General features: G+C 40.0%; 1 protein-coding gene across 1 annotated transcript in view; it reads left to right on the top strand.

Moving 5' to 3' along the window:
• Nucleotides 1–18,168, top strand: part of LOC119387613 (retinal-specific phospholipid-transporting ATPase ABCA4) — a 170,278-nt gene extending 152,110 nt beyond the window's left edge. Inside the window, exons 62-83 of the mRNA XM_049414207.1 lie at nt 335–531; nt 1,055–1,131; nt 1,795–1,942; nt 2,294–2,635; nt 3,535–3,811; nt 4,055–4,138; nt 4,618–4,830; nt 5,194–5,348; nt 5,530–5,590; nt 6,964–7,257; nt 8,216–8,363; nt 8,946–9,205; nt 10,876–10,987; nt 12,007–12,066; nt 12,811–12,917; nt 12,994–13,135; nt 13,884–14,018; nt 14,611–14,714; nt 15,483–15,575; nt 16,467–16,572; nt 16,843–16,980; nt 17,646–18,168. Coding sequence (XP_049270164.1) covers nt 335–531; nt 1,055–1,131; nt 1,795–1,942; nt 2,294–2,635; nt 3,535–3,811; nt 4,055–4,138; nt 4,618–4,830; nt 5,194–5,348; nt 5,530–5,590; nt 6,964–7,257; nt 8,216–8,363; nt 8,946–9,205; nt 10,876–10,987; nt 12,007–12,066; nt 12,811–12,917; nt 12,994–13,135; nt 13,884–14,018; nt 14,611–14,714; nt 15,483–15,575; nt 16,467–16,572; nt 16,843–16,980; nt 17,646–17,840 — 3,448 coding nt within the window. The 3' untranslated portion in view covers nt 17,841–18,168. The remainder of the gene's footprint in view (nt 1–334; nt 532–1,054; nt 1,132–1,794; nt 1,943–2,293; nt 2,636–3,534; nt 3,812–4,054; nt 4,139–4,617; nt 4,831–5,193; nt 5,349–5,529; nt 5,591–6,963; nt 7,258–8,215; nt 8,364–8,945; nt 9,206–10,875; nt 10,988–12,006; nt 12,067–12,810; nt 12,918–12,993; nt 13,136–13,883; nt 14,019–14,610; nt 14,715–15,482; nt 15,576–16,466; nt 16,573–16,842; nt 16,981–17,645) is intronic.
• Nucleotides 18,169–20,547: the final 2,379 nt, after the last annotated feature.

Below are 20,547 nucleotides of genomic sequence, written 5' to 3'. Positions count from 1 at the left end.
ATGCATTTGTGCAAAACCACATGCAGCAATATGATGGAAATATATTTAATTCAAGAAAAGTTACAAAAGCTTTGTGCAAAAAGAAAAAGACAAAATGATATGCTATAGGCCGCGTTTACAGCTACACTACCATGTCGACAAGATCGAAATTCACAGACAGCACGCACATCTCAAACATTGAACTTTCCACACCTTTAACAACTGAAGAAATAATGACAGATCGTTAACGTTTCAGCATGCGTTCATTTAGATCTTATTCTTATTCAGTGTTCTATAGTATTCTACAACTGTTCTTGAGCAAAATAAAAATCCTCTTCAACTTGCTTTCCTGAAGGCTTCTACGACAAATGGGTCTGAAGCACATGGAAAACAAGCAGGCGTGCCATCTATCGGGAGGGCTCCAGCGAAGGTTGTGTGTTGCCTTCTCCTTCGTTGGGGGCTCAAAACTCGTCATTTTGGATGAGCCTACAAGCAGTGTGGATCCAATGGCGCGCCGAAACATATGGGACCTCATATTGAAGCACAAGCATGGTAATTTCATGTTTTGCTGCACTACATGCTTTGTTTCTCCACTGTAGTTCACCGCCTCCTAAAATGTGAATTCTGACATTGAACATATCCAGTGGTTGCTTCTCGTCCCTTGCATTAGAAATGCCATGTATGACACACAGTACAAGTGCACAAACTCGTCCAGTTAAAAAAAAATCTCTTTCAGAGTATTCCAAGGATACGAGTCGAAACAGCTAGCACACACTAGCATATCGGATGCACCCTCTTTCTTTTAAACAAATCCCATGCAAGTATGTAGGCATACATAGTCGTCTAAGAAAGCACAGTGTACATCACTTTAACAACTTCAGGAGTCCTGAAAGAAAATGAAAGCAAGATTTTGACTTTCAAAATGTGCTTCCAAAACAAAGCAATGGGGACCCGTATATAGAACCATCTGGTTTAAGCAAAACTTATTGCTTGAGAACTTGAATTCTGCCAATAAGATTTTTCACAAGTGAAGTAAACCGTAACTAATGGCTGGATTTCTGTTCTACCACATTAGATCGGACAATCCTGCTTACAACTCACCACATGGATGAAGCTGACGTGCTAAGTGACAAAGTTGCAATTATTCACAAGGTATGCTTGCTTCTGTATATTGAAGGGGCCCTGCAACACTTTCTCAGCATGGTCAGAAAACGCTGCCGATCGGTAGTCGAGGCTCCTGAGGACACGCGAGCCAAACATTATAGCACAACCTGCGGCCTGGAATTTACAATTACTTCTCAAAGTCAGCTAGAAATCATTCCCTCTTCTTTCTACAAATGATGCCACATACTCAAATGACCGTGCCATATACCCAAATTCACGGCCATTGGCTGCATTGAGCATTGTGAGCTGCATAGTTATCGTAGCCACCGCGGGAAGTGCCCACAAGCATGCTCACGATCGGCGATCACACTGAAAGTAAGCCGCGCGATCGAAGGGGGGAAAAAATGGTCAAGGTCATGATGCGAGCGTGACGTAACTTCTTTGCCCAATGCTATTCCTCCCTGCTTAGCTTCCAGCGCGTTTGTCGGGACGAGAGAAGAGAGAAAGCAATTACGTGTGATAAATCTCTGTAACTCTGCTTGTACTTGACAGATTCTAAAAATATTTGCGGTGGTTGACTCGTGGGGCAATAAACTTCTTTACGGAAGCCATTCGGTGGTTACTTGAAAAAGTGTTGCACGGCCCCTTTAGGTAATGAGCATTTTTGGGTAACTGTACTAAAAGTGAAAGAGACATTTCTTTTTCTTGCAGGGTAAACTGTTGTGTGAAGGCTCCCCACTTTTACTGAAGAGCAAGTTTGGCTTCGGCTACAAGCTGTCATTGACAAGAACCTGCTCGGAGCCTAACAAAGACAGTGACTCTGGACACTCATCCAATGTGTCAAGAACAAGTGTTGATGGTACGCTGCGTTATGTGCAATGGCTGGGGGAAGGGGGAGTTAAACCATTTGGAGGAAGTGGTTGCTTTTGGAACTTTGTAAAATATGACTTCTCCTTTTTTGTTAAGCATACCTTTATTTTTTTCTGGTAAAATTTTGCATTTTATTGACATCAAGACTCTAGAGAAGTTATTAATTACTTTATAAATGCCAACCTTACAAAGGGTTACTTTATTGTTCAGCAGATTTAACATGTGCTACCTTGTGTTTAAGTACTGTAGTTGCTGTATGCACTGCCATATGATGCTATTTATGTATGAGTGTTAATGTTCAAAGGACTGAGCATTGAACTGTTCTGCTTAATCTTTCCAGATGACTCTTCTGACATTGAGGGCATCCTTCACGTTATCAGAGGTGTTGTTCCACCAGCTCAAGTGGTAGAAAACAATGGTGGAGAAGTAGTGGTCAGCCTCCCACAACGAGATCCACAGAAGAACATCCTCTACTCCTACTCCCACCTCCTCTCGCTCCTTGACGAACGCATGCTCGAGTTTGGATTCGGAAACTATGGTCTCTCAAGCACGACGCTCGAAGAAGTGTTCCTTTCCCTGTGCGCCTTGTGCGATGCAGGCAAACCTGTGCAGCCAGGCCACACACTACCTACTACAGCGAAATATGGAATTTCTGACAGACGTGACAAGCTTCATCATACAGGTTCGTATGCTTTCAGGCCAAAGAGTATCAACATTATCTTTATAACTTTGCCACGCTTAAGTTAATTAACATTCAATGTGTCCTATTATTATTATTATTATAGCTGTAAGAACTGCAGCCAATATATTAGTGGAAACATAATATGTCAACATGCATGAATGAAATTCTGCAGACTATGGCAAATCTGCATAGAAGTTCTAGCCACTATTATCAATTCCAAGATGCCAACCTTGCCTGCAAATTTTTTTTTGACTACCATTGTTTGTAAAGCTTTGCAGACCAAGGTAACAATTCATCAAGGTGTGCTTTATGAAATCAATCACAAATCGTAATTTAAGGAATGTACTATCGGCGTCAAATGAATCGTGAACAGTGGCAAGCATTAGCAATGGTATATAGTGTATGCCATCCAGACATCACCATTGACAGGCGCGCACATTGGGTTTGGCAGCACTGCGCCATCCCTCTATGATGCGCTATTTTCACTTCTGTTACAGTTCTATTTCAACAAAGAAAATAAAAAGAAAAGAAAATGAAATTGTAACGACCAAAAGTGCTCTGCACGCCCACGCTGGCCACCATTATCACCATATCAGAACTAGAACACACGCGAAAATATCGCACTACAGAGGGATTGCGTAGTACTGCCAATCCTGCTGGCACGCCTATCAGTGATGACTGGACGACACACACTATACCACTGCTAATGCTTGTCGCTATTCATGTTTCATTTGATGCCTACAGCCCTATAGTACTTTGCTATATCATATATATAAAAAGATATTGATCTAGCAATCAAAGGACTGAAATGTAACCATTGATATACGAGCACAATGAAACAAAACTGCAGCTGTACCACACTGCTTTTGATAATATCACAACCATTTGTGTTTTTGCAGATGTCACACTAGAATGTCCCGACTACAGGCATTCTTTGGGAACTGCAAACCCTCTGATGGGACGCAAGCTAAAAGCAAGCCAATTCAAAGCACTTATTCTGAAACGTTTCCATCACACCGTGAACAACTGGAAAGCAATATTCTTTAGCATTGTGCTTCCATGCACATTCATCGCTATCGCCATGGGCTTTACCATGATAGCACCAGGAACCGTGCCCGAACCATCACTGAGGTTATCCACGCAACTGTATGGCCCCGGAGCAGTAGGCTTTATGAGGTACGTAGTGAGATTCCTCCTTAATTTTATAAATGCATGGCAATCATTTTAAGCAGTTGTTCCGTCAGCCAATAATGACCATGACGATGATTTTATTAGGCAGAGCAGTTGGGGTACTCTCAGGTACTGCAAATTTAAATCATACTACAGTCACTGCAGGTGAATTGTGAACACATGTGTAAGCTGTTCCTTGTTGAGTATTTTAAAAACCTAGATTAATCTTTCATTCATATACTTTTACAGTGAGGTACCACCAACCAATGTGTCTGGAAGGATGCTATCTTTTCCTGGAGTAGGTCCATCCTGCCTCGAAAGAAATGCACCACTGTAAGTTAACTGGTTCCTGTATTACACATACTGCAACTGTTATATTATGTATAAAGAGATGAGCTCTATGATTTTTTGTGCAACATTATGTCTCTATTTAATCTCGTTAAAAACAATTATATAAACTAAACACTGGAGGTGTATTAGTGAAATCTTGTTGGAACGAAGCCACATTTGATGTGAAGGTGTCTTTGTTGTATATGACAATTATTATATCAATAAAAATTGCGTTATTTTTATATTTGCTTTGTTTTAAATGATCGTTCATTATATTCAGTGTTCACTGTAGCGACACTAAACTGCATACAGTTCATCAAAGAATGGAAGACTTAAGTTCTGCTGCATGAAAATAATCTTTTTTAACAATAGGATCGCAACACAGACAAGTTGTTCATACCAAGCAGGTGCACTAATGACCAATGTCTCTTGAGACTTATATCAATGCCCTCACATTTCTAACATCTATCCAATTTTTGCAGGTCTCACTGCATGAGCACTACTGGCATGACAAGCAATGCCATGGAGCTACCAAAGGGAGCACTCCATTATACCTGCGACACTTCAGAAACTCAAGAAGAATGGGAAGAGGTGTCAAGGATTATGACAGAAACCACTGATGTTGTGTACAATGTTACAGGACTCAACATACCAAACTACCTCTTAACATCATACCCAGCTTTCATAGAAAGAAGGTAATGTTGAAGGCTTCTAGAAACATACCACATTTTCCTAGCTCTAGTTCACTGAATATGCATGCTGAGAAGTGAAAATGTTCTGTGGTGTCGACTACATAAAAATGCTAATTGTACAAGACAACTTTACCTAGACCACAGGCATACTTAAGAAAAATGAAGACCGTTTCAATTCTGCTGTATAAGTAGTAGTCCAAGTACAATTCACGAAGAAACCAAGAAGTCATGACCCTTTTATTTGCAGCTTAGCATTACACGTAGTATTGTTGTTCAATAGCTAGCACAAATCTTGTTATATTGGGTTGTGCATGTCAGAATAATTGCACAACGCAACGCACCATAATGAAGTTCTGAATACTGCAGGTATGGAGGCTGGACTTTTGAGAAGAAGCAGGTGAAAGTATGGTACGACAACACCGGTTTCCATTCGATGCCAGCATATCAAAATGCACTCAGCAATGCTATTCTTAGGTCTGCCATCAGCCACTCCACGTCTCCCCTAAATGCCTCCAGAGTGGGTAAGTTTAGCAGTCATGATGGCTATTTACCTAATTTACATGCAACTAAATCATAGATGCATGAAAGAAAGAAATAAGAAAAGCAATAGGCTTTATACAGGAACTGCATGCTTTTTCATTAGGATGACATTGGTGGTTTGCAGTATGGCACTAACTTCCCTATGAATTTTTCTGATTGAAGGGATCACGGTGTACAACCACCCTCTTCATTTGTCTTCCGAACAGCTTGGGAAACAGACAATGTAAGTGAATGCCTTCCAGTGCATGCCACTGGCATGTTACTACTCTTCAGCTAACCTGCACGTACGGATGGGTGTGGCACAAACCTAACGAGATTACTGTTGTCAAACCCCTTTACTTTCATTCTCATGTACTATATCCCCTTCTGTCATGGTGTACTCATTTGTGTGGGCTGTTTGCCTTTGTGCATTCTGTGTAGTAGCAGCAAGAAAAAAGACAGGGCATTAAGTATGGAATCAATAAAACCCTCTGCTTATACAATTTTACTCCAGTACACTTGTGACTGCAAAGTATTGCCATATGCAAGCACTTCCTTGTTAAATAACACATTGGTCATGCCATGTTCCATTAGCCATAGCAAAGGAATTTATTTTCCTCTTAAGCCTTGCAGACAAAAATTAATTTATGTTGGTACTTCGAGGCGGTGAGTCAAATACATTTATCAAATATGACATGTCTGTGTGAATGTACATTAAATGTTAGTGTAATTATTTCAAATTATGAGGTCCTGCAAGAAAATTCACAAAAACTCACCCTATCATCTTGGTGTCCAGTGGAGTCTGCAGCACTTCAGAATCAAGTGATGCAACTTTGACACATTCATAGACTGTGCATGTTAATTCGTGATTGATGCAAATATGTACCTCAGTAGCAAAGGTATTTCGTAATTACATGCAAGGATCTTGGTTGCACAAGAATATTCTGCGAGCTCTGTTGTAGCTTATTACGAAGCAAAGAATTTATCACTCACACGAAAAAAGGTGCTGATGCTTTAAATTTGTGAGCATGAGTTTGTTTCATTATCATGCATTCCAAGTCAGTTTGTGCTATCAGTGCTGTCTCGTACTAAGTCACATTCAAATTTCCTTTGCTATACAGAAGTAATACAATGGCCTTACAGTGAGCAAAACTGCACAGGTCATAAGATATTGTGCAGTACTACCCAACAACTAGCTGTGCAGCCGTCCTTGTTAAGTCCTGATGGAGATGCAATGAATTTATTTAAATCAATGCACAAATTGAAGATAAACTACATTCATTACAATGATAGTTATTGAGCAAGAGAACCAGAAAGTTGCATCATAGTTCAAGATTAGTCACAATGGAGGAGTATTTACCCTAATGAAATGTTGCACAACCGGAAAGTTGCACAAGAAACTTTCTGAGTGTTCAGCATTTCATTATGATAAGTACTCTTCCATTGTCGAAAATGCTGAATTATGTCTCGTGTACCATTATATATTCTTTACATGTGAATTTGTATTTTACACATCATTATATTTCAACAAATGGTATGTTTTTGGAGCATGTTACACACTCCATATGTTATGAGAAAACCTTGTCTGGCATGTTGTTTTTCTATTTCTTTCTACAGACTTGGCCATGTTGCCGAAGTGGGCATTGCGATGGTTGTGCTCATGGGCTTGGCTTTCATTCCATCGCGAGTCATAGTGTACGTTGTGAATGAACGTATACGTGACGAGAAACAAGTTCAAAGCATCTCTGGAGTCGGAACACTGCTTTACTGGACAACTACATTCATTTGGGACATGGGAATTGTCCTAGCAACAGTTGCCCTTTCTGCTCTGATCATCCTCGCTTTCGGGCTCCCTGTATACGTCAGCAAGCTCAACTTCCCAGCTGTGCTGCTGCTCATGATTCTGTTCGGGTAAGTATGACGCAGCCAACCCAACCCGTTAATCAAGCCCAAGCCAAAGGTGAACGTACCTACAACTATGGGCATACATTCACCTTGAATATGATATAATCAGAATGCAAAAACATTTTCATGCATATCTTAGAGCTAATTTAAAGGTCAAACTATAGAGCGTGGCAGCGCTCTAAATTTAGGGTAACTACAGTAAAAGACTAAACCAATTTAGGTTCATTAGGTGTGTCAACGTGACATCACTGATTGAAAAGTATTTTTATGCATTTGGGCTGCTGAAGCATAGTGAAACTTTCGGAAGTATTAAAGTTCAGTGTATGACTCTTTACAACACAACATACTAGCTCATTAAATCATCAAGACCCGAGCAGATACTGCCAAATTTCATGAAATTAGAGTACTGGAGTGGGAATTTCAAGATGCTGTCAGCATCTGATTTGTTTTTGCATATTTTATGGCTAACTAAGGCCTCTTCTCTTGGTAAGGGTGACTTCATTGTAGGAGACTGAATAACTAGTACAGGTCAACTAATTTTTCTCTTTTGTATTATTTTTATTCTGTTTCTCACAGCCCACATGTGGCCTCGTATCATTACAAAGTACAAAAAAATTTAGTTATCACAGTTAGTTTGAAAATTGCTGCCTCAGGCCTAAGCCTTTCTAGCATCTTTGTTCTTCTTCAGCTGGGACATATAAGTCAGCTTTTATAATCTCTCTGAAAGGGTGTTTTTTTTTTCACAGATACTCCAATGCACAAAACAGCAACCAACTACAATGAAAATTAGAACACTCGTTTTGTAAAATTCCAAGATCAAATAATGCTAGGTGGTGCAGTATCATATCTTGCATAATCCATTTCCCTGTCCTTCGCATTGCAGCATATGCATGCAATAAGCACAAAGTTCTTGTAAATACTTATGTGTTGCATGTATTACAAACGGCTGTCCACTGTGTTCCAGGTGGGGTACCACACCTCTCATGTACTGCTTGTCACGGCTGTTCAAAGAAGCAAGCATCTCTTTCGTGGTGCTGTACTGCGTCAACTTGTTCATCGGTCTCAACATAGCAATCGTCATGCTGGTGCTCAACATGATCCAGATAAACTCTGTGAGTACATTTAAGCATATGATTTTAAGTCTAGTAGAACTCGTTGTTGGGCTAGTTGGTGCATTGCATCAAGGAAATATATCCGGCCAAAAACCACTTTCTAGCCGCTTTCCTGTCACCTTCACTGTTTCCTGTGCTCATCTGTTTTTGGATGGATATATTACTTGATACATGTGATTTCAAACAACTGCTGCAGCAAGAAAATAGCAAATAAGTCCATATTTTTTTTTGTTAGTGGAAAAATATTCCCCACCAACAATGTGAGGCACACCTGCTACCAGAAATATGCTTGCTGCTATATATATATATATAATATATACTGCGGTTTATTACCTTAAATTTCTGAGCAACACAGCACAGCACATATAATGTATATAAGGTTTCTTTCGTACATAAATTATGAATACTTATACACATTTTTATGCCACAGTTTTTTTCATTATATATAATTACGATGCATCTCAACTCTTAGTGGTTAAGGGAGAGGCCTAAAAGTGCTTCCACATGCATTCCCAGTTATTGCCTATGTTTTCAGGTTTTAATGGAGTTGTCCTAAGCCTCATGTCGTGATTCTGTTTGCAGGGCAATCGCCAACTAATGACTGGACTGCAGAATGCCGCGCTCATTTTCCCACAGTATGCTCTGATAGGTGGCTTTGTCAGCCTGGCCAAGAATCACATTCAGGCCGATATATACGCTCGGTATGGCCAGGACACCTATGAAAACCCTTTCAGCAACGAAGTCCTCAATTACAACTTCTATGCCATGTTCTTGGTTGGCGTAGTCTTCTTCTGCATCAACCTCTTCCTTGAGTGTCACTTGAAAGCACCATCGAATTCCAGGTAAGCTTTCCCATCTGCTCGCTTCAAAAGAGGTGATAAAAGAAGACATGAACACACAAAAACATTTATGCCATACAAGTAGCACCTGAGAAAACCTATCACAGGAAGCAGTTCTGCTGTGGTTTAATTGTCAACTTGCAAGTACTGCTTTCAGACGCAAGTTTTTCTGTTTTTCTGGTAATAATAATTGTTGGGGTTTAACGTCCCAAAACCACAATATGATTCCGGTTTATAGTTTTTCTGGTAGTTAAACGCCTTAATTGTCTACAGTATGTGTTTACACAAAGTTGTATGTATGGCAAGGTTGAATGAGACTGCAGGTACCAACAAAATCAATGTCACCCACAAAAACTGGCTCCCAACGTGCAACCATAGCTGCCCCTTTGAGAGATATAAGCAAGGAGCAAGATGGGCAAGAGATGCTAGATCTGAGGAAGTGGCGGTAATGCCATAGGGATCGAGTTTCATTGTGCACCATGCAAGTGGTGTAAATGTTTGTCACACACGCCTGAAAAGAGCTTTGTAGTGCATCCTTGTAGCATGCATGCAACAGTTTCCTTATTTGGGTATGGAATAGTATGTCAGTCATAAAGCATTCCAGACCTTGCACTTCATTTCTTCATGAGCAGACAAAGAATGCAGTGCCATAAACAGTATTTTGCAAAAAGGTAGCAAACATCCAATGATGGTGGTATTTCAGTGGCATTTAATATCGGCAGCACTGTCTGATGAATCAGCCTGCATGTTTTATTTTTTGGTGTTGTCATTTCTCGTTTGCTCTGCTATGGATGCAGCAGCAGAGTTTCAATTCTCATAAGGGCTCCTCCATGAGCTCAGCAGTTAAATGATGTTTCATCAAGGTGTACCGACACTTACTGCTAATTAAAGTAAAAAAAGAAGGGAGTTCATTCAAATAGAATGAAAAAGGGATCAGAAAGTGAGGGGAAAGGTGGAAAACAACCGTGGTAAACACGTGTACTGCTGGCTACATTGTGTCGCCAAAGCATGTGTGTCACAAACATACATTGTCAGACTGAAAAGATATGGCTCTTGTGTTGATTTATGTAAGTGCTTTATCACTTATTAATGAGACTTTCATTAAGACAGCATTCATGACAGCATGCATATGCTTTCATAGAGTCTCCAGATGTTCAAGGAAATCCTCTCGCACATTGTAACTACTTCAAAGCCAGTAGGGGCGTAGCCAGAAATTTTTTTCAGGGAGGGATCTGACTCTCTTTATGTATGTTCGTGCATATGTTTGTATGTGGGCCTCTGTATACAGATATACAAAATGTAAGAATTGGGGGGGGGGTGGAGTTTGAACCCCCCAAACCACCCCCGTGTCTACACCAATAAAGCCAGCATAGTATGGCATCAAAGACTTCTGAAAGTGTGCAGAAATACAATTGAAGTCACATTCAACGTGAAAAATATGCATGTAATATAATATTTGTTCACAAGCATAAACATGCTAAACACCGATATCAATGACACACACACACACACATTCCCAAATAAACAACCATTTGCTACTACAATTATGGCCTATTTTTTATTAGTTATGCTTTAGAAGGCTGAGGCAAGTCAAGCAAAAAATGATAAGAGAACAACAGAACACCTGTGTTCACAAGTGTGTAGTCAGAGAGATCTTCATCATTCCATTTCAGGGCTCAAAAACAAACCAAGGTGGCCGAAGACACTGATGTTACAGCAGAAAGAATGCGGGCGAATAGCGACACTGGCAAGAACGATGTGTTGAGAGTGCTGGATGTTGTAAAGGTACTGACCGCATAACCAATGCTAGTCTTTAGTAGTTGGTTTACGTATTTATGGCAGGAAGATCAGAATATTTGCAGGAACAAGCTTTGGCTCATGCTTTCTTTCAAATTATCATGACAGTGTATATGAATCCTACGCAAGATCAAGCTTGTGGCTATTTGCTGACATTGTGTACCGTGTTGCAACTGTTACTCGTAATATTCAAAGAGGTACGAATAACCAGTAGGGGCAAATTCTACCCAGTATGTTTTTTTTGTCCCCACAATCATAGACCTAGTCAAAATTAGACATAGCATAGTATACATGTTGATAGGAGTGCCCTTGTACAAGACCTTTCTATCGCAAGTTCTGTCTTTTTTTTTCATAACAAAACAAGAGCTTTGGGCTTTGCATTAATCTGTACTTCACAAGATTAAATGTAGGTGTATATCACAGTGGACAACTTTTCAAGTGGCGGTTACACTTAGAAGTCAAGGGGAGACTAAAAAACATATTCTTTAGCCTGACCAGCTGCACAGCAGCAGCAAAGATTTCAATTTTTCAGTGGGAAAAGTAATCACAAATTTAAAAACTTGCCCATTTGTTATGAATAGCAACAGTTCATTGGGTGCACATAAATTTGGGTCACATGACTTGAATCTTACATTCTTCCAGAAGCTTCCTGCAGTGTCCTTTTTTTTTTTTCTTGTATCTTGACAACAAGGTTATATATTATACTGTGCCTGTTAGCTATGTCCTCATTAGCTATGTTAACTATGTCCAAGCATGCAATACTTTTAGTGTGCAAGGCACACCATCATTTCCTTGCAACCAAGTTGTGAACAGCACCAAGACATGTGCTCACTAGAAATGAAATGTATCATGAATACAATGATATATGTATTGCTTCATCATACAAGATGAAACAAAAATCATGACATCACTCTATCCAGGCATACGCAATGCAATACTGCCATTTTCTACCCCTCTTTTGCTTACCAATCATAGGTCCTGTATTAATACAATTTCTTTTCGTGCAGGTTTATCAAGGACGACACAAAGCAGTGGACAATGTCTCATTTGGCATTCCAAAAGGCGAGGTATGCATCATACTAATTATGTGAACACAAGATGGCACTGCTTATTAGCCACGTTACTGCATCGAATTCTTGTGATAGTACTACTACTTGCAGGAAAGAAATAAGCAAAACATCAATAGTATGATGAACGCAGTTATAATAAATATAATAATAGTGAATTACTGAATGTAGTGAAGTAAATCTAAAATCCCTTTTATCAACATCAACATGTGCTAAATATCGGCTTATAACAAATATTGAGTGTCATAAAGGATTTTTTTGATTCATGAAGCTTCGAAATAATGAGGTGTGATTTAGCAGTACCAGTATATTTTGTTATAGTACAGTAGTCTAGAAGCATATAACCCCTTCGATAATCGAACTACATTCATGCTTATAGCTAAAGCAGCCATGTTACATTAATTGTGCAGACTTTTTGTTCAAATCATCTCCCCCCCCCCCCCCCATCTTGGTTTTAAACAGAGCGGACTCTCGTTAAATTTAACCTGAAGGGACCAGGAGAATATGTTCCATTTAATAGGAGTTTTGTTTACCGAGAGATGAACACGGCTGCAGGATTCAAGAACGAAGCCAATCATATTAGAGGCAGTTGTTCCATTTAAGCAGCGATTCCGTTTAAGAGATTTCCGTTTACTGAGAGTCTACCGTACTGTTACACCACACTTCACTGCAGGAAAATAGTTCCATAATGCAAGCAAACATTTTACTATTCAATTTCATCAGTTTTAAATTACGTTACCCCAGTGCTTCGGACTCCTTGGAGTAAACGGAGCTGGAAAGACAACCTTGTTCCGCATCCTAACTGGACAGCTTCAGCCTACTCATGGAACCACCCTCGTTCAGGACACAAGGTAGCCCTGCTTCGAACACATATGATGCATAGATTGAGATCAAACATTTGCTGAACTCAAAACTTATTGCTTACAGATTGCACAAAGTGTTTGCGAAGGGCACACAGCTGGTGGGCTACTGTCCCCAGGCTGATGCGCTCGATGACTTGCTGTCTCCAAAGGAGCATCTCGTGATTTACTCCATGATGCGTGGGATACCAAAGAGTGAGATCAAGGAGGTGATTGCTTTATTCGTCTGTGAATGTACTCGCTTTGCAAAAAAAAAAAAAAAAAAAAAAACTAACACTTGCCTGTGGTAGTGAGAGTGCACATATTTTATATAAACCTCACAACTCTTAACAACCGAAAAGGCTGCCATTGTAGGCACTATTGAGCTCTATTTACTAATCCCTCTTGCATCTCTTGCGTGCAGTGGACAGAAGTGAACAATATGTCCATTAACCTCCAGTGTAGCAAGCAGCAATAGAAGGAAGCAATATCGAGAACTAAAAGCTGCACTTCAGAATGTGTGGATGCATTAGTAGTTGCTATCATTAATAAGCTTAGTGCATTCGCATAAGCCAAACTTCAAACAAGACCATCTCCAGAACGACCATGAATTATACCAGCTTGAATGCCTTTACTGCAGTAATTGTAAAAGATCTGGAAGTGGAGTACTGTGCCAACAATATCATAAACAGAGAATAGACACATTGTGACATTATTGCAGCTATCTGAACTGAGCTAACTTTCTTCTAAAGGGAACCGCTCCACAAGTGCTAACTGGCAGTGCATCTAGGCGATTCTCCGTTTAGGAGGATGACCGCAGGCTTATCACTAAGTAGCCTTCATTATTTTCAAGTGTGCATTTTCTCAATTGCGCTTGGACTTTTTAAGACAATTTCAATCCATTTTCCACGTGCATTCTTTTGAATATTTTGCATCGTGCACCGTGCAACGTTTGCAGCACCAAATATGTATTTGCAGGTTGTTGACGAAGCCCTCTCGAGGTTCCAGCTTTCTGCTCATGCCGATTACAAAGTGGGAACGCTCAGCCGTGGCACTAGACGAAAAGTCTGTACAGCCATCTCTATGCTCGGGAATCCACAAATCGTGCTCCTGGTTAGTTCCCCTTGCATAGTTGCTTATTTGTGCAATATACATACTGTTTAATGCAGCGAGTAGGACGTATTGGTACGTAACAAAAAGACTGCAGTTTTTTTCAATACATAGTGTTCTTTTTATTGATGCTGTTTAAAGTGACAGACTACAGCACAAGTTATGCGAATTGAGCTGGGCTTCGTTCAGGTATGAATGATATAAATAATAGGTGGACTGTTTGCTAAAAGATTATAGTCCAACAACAAGAAATAACATAGTTTTCAGTACAATGATTTGCATATGTTATCATGGAATTTAAAGCTTTATGTACTGAGACCTTCTGCACACATTAGGGGACAACTTGCAGTGGGAAGTGCATAATGCATGGTCACAAAATATTGTGAACACGGTGACGTAGTTGAGGTCTAGCAGGTTTCTAAAAGTGTAATCATAAAGCATGCACAGGAAGTAGTCTTCACTAGCATTTTACACCTATAAAATATAATGTGTGATCACATAAAAATCTGCTTATTGACTTGCACTGCTTTTCTAAGCATCAAAATTTAGTCGGCAGGTAATGTATTGTTTCCCAATTTTGTTTGTTAAATTCCAGGATGAGCCAACAAGTGGAATGGATCCCGTTACTCGTAGACTGGTTTGGTCCAATGTTTCTGAGGCCATTCGGGAAAAGCGATCTGTCTTGTTGACATCGCACAGGTAAGGAATCTGGACCTTTTCATTTGCATCTGTATTTGCTGTAATTTAAATTATGTATCTAGTGATGCACTGCATGTGTATTGCATACTTAGTGTCCCAAGACAGGAACAAACAAGATTATTCATGAACTTTGAAATTAGTTCATAAGGCTAGACCCTTAAGATGTCGTAATTGGTAATAAATGAACATTCGTTATTTTATTGTCAGTATGATGAATAAATACCTAATAACAGCAGAGGTTTGCAATTTATACAGGCTGTTCAGCAGTCTTGCTATAAGTGCTATAAATTATAATATGTACAGTCTGTGAAGTAATTGTTAAATGTAACTGTTCTAAAAGGACAATTTGGAATTTAAGAAAAAACTGAGTAGATGTGATGGCATAAGGATGCAGTGTGCAATTCATAGTCATGGTTTGCACTAGTACGTACAATCAAGGCACTGATGCACATCAGTGAACCACACGCAAGTATATACGTACAAAGATTCAGTATTACTTTGAAACTCATAATCTTTTCGAGCTCATAGTGATTCCTCTCTTTGCAAATGAGAAAGTGAGTACTGCGGTGAAGTTGCTAACTTAAATATTTCTGTTGAGCAGAAAGTAGAAAAGCCCATCTCTGCAAAGTGCTAAAGCCAATGTAAACAGATATTTGGGAAGTAAAGACATCCATGAATTGTAATAATTTTTGCATTGCAACACAGAGCTGTTTTGAGAGGGCCCGACATAATATTTTCAATTTTGTGTACTTCTCATCATCAATGCAGCATGGCCGAATGTGACTTACTTTGCTCAAGGCTCGCAATTATGGTGAATGGACAACTGTGCTGTATAGGAAGCCCACAGTACCTCAAACACAAGTGAGTAGCTGGTCCACATATCCAACAGTACTGAGTGAAATCTACAACACAGCAGAGCAGGAGATGACCGCTGGTTGCATAAAATCGCTGCTGCAATGAGAACCAGAAAAGCTAGAAGAAACATTCTGTTTTTTATTGATAGCACAAATGTGTGAAAATGAAACCACTAACTGAACCAACAGATCAAAATAAAAACTACGTATTAGGCAAACTTTCAGTGGCTCTCTAAGCATGTTAGTAGGTTGTAAACTACAAACAATAACCGTGAAAACAGCCAGAAAGGACAGGAAAGCACGAGAAATTTTTTAGTATTTTTCATTGTACTGGAGCGGGGACTCGAGGAGGGACATTAACATTTGTAATATTATATTTCTTATGGAGGAAAAAAGAAACTCTTAATCAAATGAATCAGTGCAACTACACAAAACGAGATAAAAGCAGAAAATTAAATCATTGTTGAAACATTTTACTATTTATCCATTCCACACGCTATATTTGCACAAATTTTTCATCAATCAAGTGAAATCTCAGAATGAAGTTGCATATGGCCCAAAAATATGTAGCATTACATCTGATCTTAATTGTAAGCATTACCTTATCACTTGCTGATGTGACGAGTAAACTCACATTTACATCTGTATACGAGTCATAGTATTCTTGTTTGCTGTTTTAACGTCTGACTGGTAGAACTACTTCTTCCAAATCTCTAAATGCAAAATGCTCTCTCACAGCTAATGAGTTTCACAACAGCAGACCTTTAGTCATAGTTAAAGTCATTACAAAAGCAGTTTGTCCTTATCCCTATTGTATGCATGTTAGCACTTTTTGTGCACTATTGTTTTCAATCATTCGAATTTCTGCATCTGCATCAATGCAATGTCTTCTCTGCAGGTTTGGAGCAGGATTTACCGTCACAATACGCATGGCGGAAAATGCCAAGGACTGGAAGCAAGCAATTAAATGTCTAATCACTCACTTCCCCACAGCATCACTAAAGGTAAAGATCAAGATATACACAGTTTCAATGCAGACTGAGTGATGCATAAGAATGGACTAAAATAGATAAAGGCCAGCTTTTATATTATTTGGACCAGCACACATAAAGTAACAGTGTGATAGTCAATGGTTAAATATTCAAATAAGTATTTCACAACTCTTGTTTTCTTGAATGTGTTACAACTGTTTAATAAAAGCCAGATGGTGCTCAAGTCATGTCATTGAGTCTATGCTGTTTTTTTTTTCTCACCTCATTCTGTCTCCTCTGCAGGCACAACACTTCAACATAATGGAGTTCAGCTTGCCTTCGAAGCAAACGTCACTTTCCTCTGTGTTTAAATTCTTAGAGAAGAACAGCAGTGATCTGAGCATCTTGGACTTTTCAGTGTCTCAGACGACGTTAGATCAGGTAAGGATTTGTATGCCTTGCATCGGTCATTTTCCAGTCATGACTGTTTTGGTTAAAATGAAAAGGGGGAGAGAAAATACTTTATTGCAGTGAAGGTAGACAGGCTGTCAGAGCCCTCACACCAGGTGCTCCCTTGCAGCATCTTTGAGCGTGTCACTGATTAACATCGCAAGGTGTTGTTTGTTTTAATATGAGGTGGCTGTAGTCGGCACTTCGGCAGTGGGAATAGGGTTGAAGGATGTGGAGGGCAGTATGGGGTTGGCCGAACGCTGCCACACAGCTTGAAGCATGAAATGGTTGGCGTGGGTCTGGGATGCCAGGAGTTAAGGCAACAATTGTGCTGTGAGGTCTCTCGTTCATTCCCCGGTGAATGGCCAAAGAGATGTCACTAAATTTTAGTGGCCTGACACCAGTAGCAAGTACGATACGAGACTCCTGTTTTACATTAAGTGTACATTCGTGTGCATGATTGTATAATAAATAATTAAACAAATAAATCAAACGAAAACAACTGCACTCAAATTTTTTGTACAGTTTGCACCTCAACAGCAAACTGTACTACTGCAATACAGTTTTGCACCTGATCTATCTGCTATTTGTGAGATAAAAAAAGTTCTGACTCAATGGTTGCCATGCATGCACTAATGGCTTTGCAAACATTTCAGGTCTTTGTGAACTTTGCACGACAGCAGTGTGATGAGTCGGCAGAAGTTGAGCAAGAACGGCCAGCTGACGCATCCATCATTACGGAAAAAAATGGCTTCATCAGCGACGACTCGCCTGCAGTTACCCTTCACAGATCCAGTCAACTGCCGGCAGTGGAAAGACACGATTTGAATAGTGAAGCAACAAAGTTCTGACCACTGTACGCAACAGTGGCAGGTTCCTCGAATTGCCCATAGGTCCAAGTATGATAACGCCGCCCTCTTCTTGAAACGGAAGAGCAAGCGGCACGTAGGGCATTTTACATCAGCTATGCAAGAATGAAAGGTCTCATTTTTTCCCTTCACCATTTGGGAGGCGTGGCGTCCATCACGACCTCTCGCTGCCACAACACTCCCTTTTCCGCGTCCCAACACATCGAACATCATGGAAGTGTGCAGTATGTTTGACGTTTCAAGTGTGTTGCATCAGCCGCATCGAGTGCTGCTGAAAACTGTGAACTGTAAATAAAGTCCGTGTGAACAATGACTAGCACTTCCTACCAACGTGAGACATCCACAAGGGAGACATGTGATGCATTTGTTGTCTCTAAAAGTGTTACCTCAGTACACCTACTGACGATACCTCTCCATGAATCATTTTATTAATGTTCGAAAACTGAAGGTCGTGCACGGATGCTCACCTTGATGATGACGTATGGAGTATTGATGGAGATGTATGGACTTTAATGACGCCAGGTCCAGGCGTGGCCAAAAAGCACCAGGTCAGTTGTAATGTGTGACAACGAACCAATGAATGACAAGATAGAAATGTGACTTAGCTGTGAATGTGACTAAATACATTTGCTGCATAGTGTGTAAAAAATGTCTAGTCAAAAATTTCAATTACCAGTTGCAGAGTGACACGTACAAGAAAATGTAAAGGTGTAAGGATGGATTTAACGAGACTCAAATATGGTGGTAGCAAAAGATCACAAATAGCTCTATGGCCTTAAAAGTGCCCTGGTAGATAGGAGCCTGAATGTGTGTACTATAGAAAGAAAACCACTAACATTGTAGCAGCACACTTTTGACAGGGGCTGTCCTGTCTTCTAGACTATTAACATGCAGAATGTCATTAAAAAAATTAGTACAGCCTTATAGTTGAATAACAGTTCTGCACCAGCCAGTATGCTGCTGTGAGCTGATGACTTCACACTGATAAAAGTTACAAAACTTCTAGGCTACGCTTATAATAGCGGCATCACTGGTTGTCACTGTGTAAATTATTGAAGTACTTCCCAGATAACATGCCATCTGCATCTGCTCGCAGCCAGTCCACAACATAGGCCTCCACATCATCACATGATACATAAACCAGACAACTACATTGCTGCATTTAACAAATGAATAAAAGTCTAGCGTGAACCACTGTAGACTAAATATTAGTGGCCGAACTTTTCTGAACAGTGCTACAAGGCATCCAGCCTACCTGCGATTACACTAGGAGCAATGTTTCCAAGAAAGTGCATGACAAGGCCTTATCATCGACGTTAATTTTTTCTTAGAGCTTTAGAAAAACCCTCTCTTAGAGCTAACGTTTATACCCACATTTCAATGTTCAATAAACACTTTAATGTGTTCAGGTGAGAAGTTTTTCTTCAGCATGACAAAAACTTAATTATACGGATCAATTAAGCGGCTACCATCTACACCATTTTCAGAAACTAGCTAAGTCAGAAATAAAGAACAAAATATGGTGAACACGAGATGATACTATACCATGTGCCAGCACCTAAATGGTAACAGCAGTTGCTTATAAGTTATTGGTGAATAAAGAAAAAACAAGCAAATACCCTTAATCAAAAGCAGTTATCCAGTCATCCAGTGTGCAATAGACTGGGTGTCACGTTTGAGTTCTCTGTTTGCTTGATCTTGGTGGTGGCTCAGATGGAAAACGAGCGAAAAAAATGGCTTCAGGTGAGGCTTTGCTTTCAGATAGGCTTGCCATCAAGGTAAGTAGCATTCATTTAATGATTGCTTTTTATGTAAGCACTAAAGGGTGGGCCCACACTGGAGATGGTGCAGTTTTGGGTTCACATGGGTTCATGATTTAAACTCGGCGCAACGGACACGATGCATCAGCGTTCTGTCCATCCCCCTGCAGCAAAAAGAAATTTCGTATTTGAGCAGGCCAGCATGATAAAACCCCGTATATTTTATCGCCTTAGCGTGTTTTTGGTGTAACCACATGCATGTATATAAGTGTGTGTCGACGTGAATAAAGATCAGTTGAGAGTCCGGTGCCTGTACTCGTGTATTCTTCGTTTGTATATCGTGTCCGTTGCGCCGAGTTTAAATCATGAACCCATACCAACTCGCCCAAATATCAGTGTTACTCACATGGGTTCGGTGTTTTTACAGAAGCATGCTCAGGTATGTATTCAATATGCATTGAGTTATGTCCAGCAATTCTGTACGATAAAAAACATTAAACTGACCAGAAACAACTCCACTGCCCCACCCATACGTACTAAGCAACAACAAAACGATGCACATTTTCCAGGTGAAAAATTCTAACCGGTCCTAGCTCGTCCCAGCTGGAACCAGTTGAACTGGGTAATGGAATGATTCCCAGCTGGAACCAGTGGCAAACTGATCCCAGCTGGAACCAGTTGACACATGGTCCCAGTTGCAAGCTAGTCCTAGCCGAAACTTTCTGGCTTCTGGTGCTAATTCGGACCAATGCCAACAAATACCAAAGACAAAAGACACAAGTAATAGCACCAGGGCACAGCATCAGCAAAATATATCCACAAGCATATTAATGTGTCGGTTTGAAGACACATACAATTCAATTGTGGAGGCAAACAGTTTGGTCTGCATATCATATCAGCACAACTGAAAATTTTGACTTGTAACCACA

This window comes from Rhipicephalus sanguineus, chromosome 3 (assembly GCF_013339695.2).
Source record: "Rhipicephalus sanguineus isolate Rsan-2018 chromosome 3, BIME_Rsan_1.4, whole genome shotgun sequence".
NCBI lineage: Eukaryota > Metazoa > Arthropoda > Arachnida > Ixodida > Ixodidae > Rhipicephalus > Rhipicephalus sanguineus.
The sequence above is the reverse complement of the archived record's forward strand: the minus strand, read 5'-3'. Positions and strand labels throughout refer to the sequence as shown.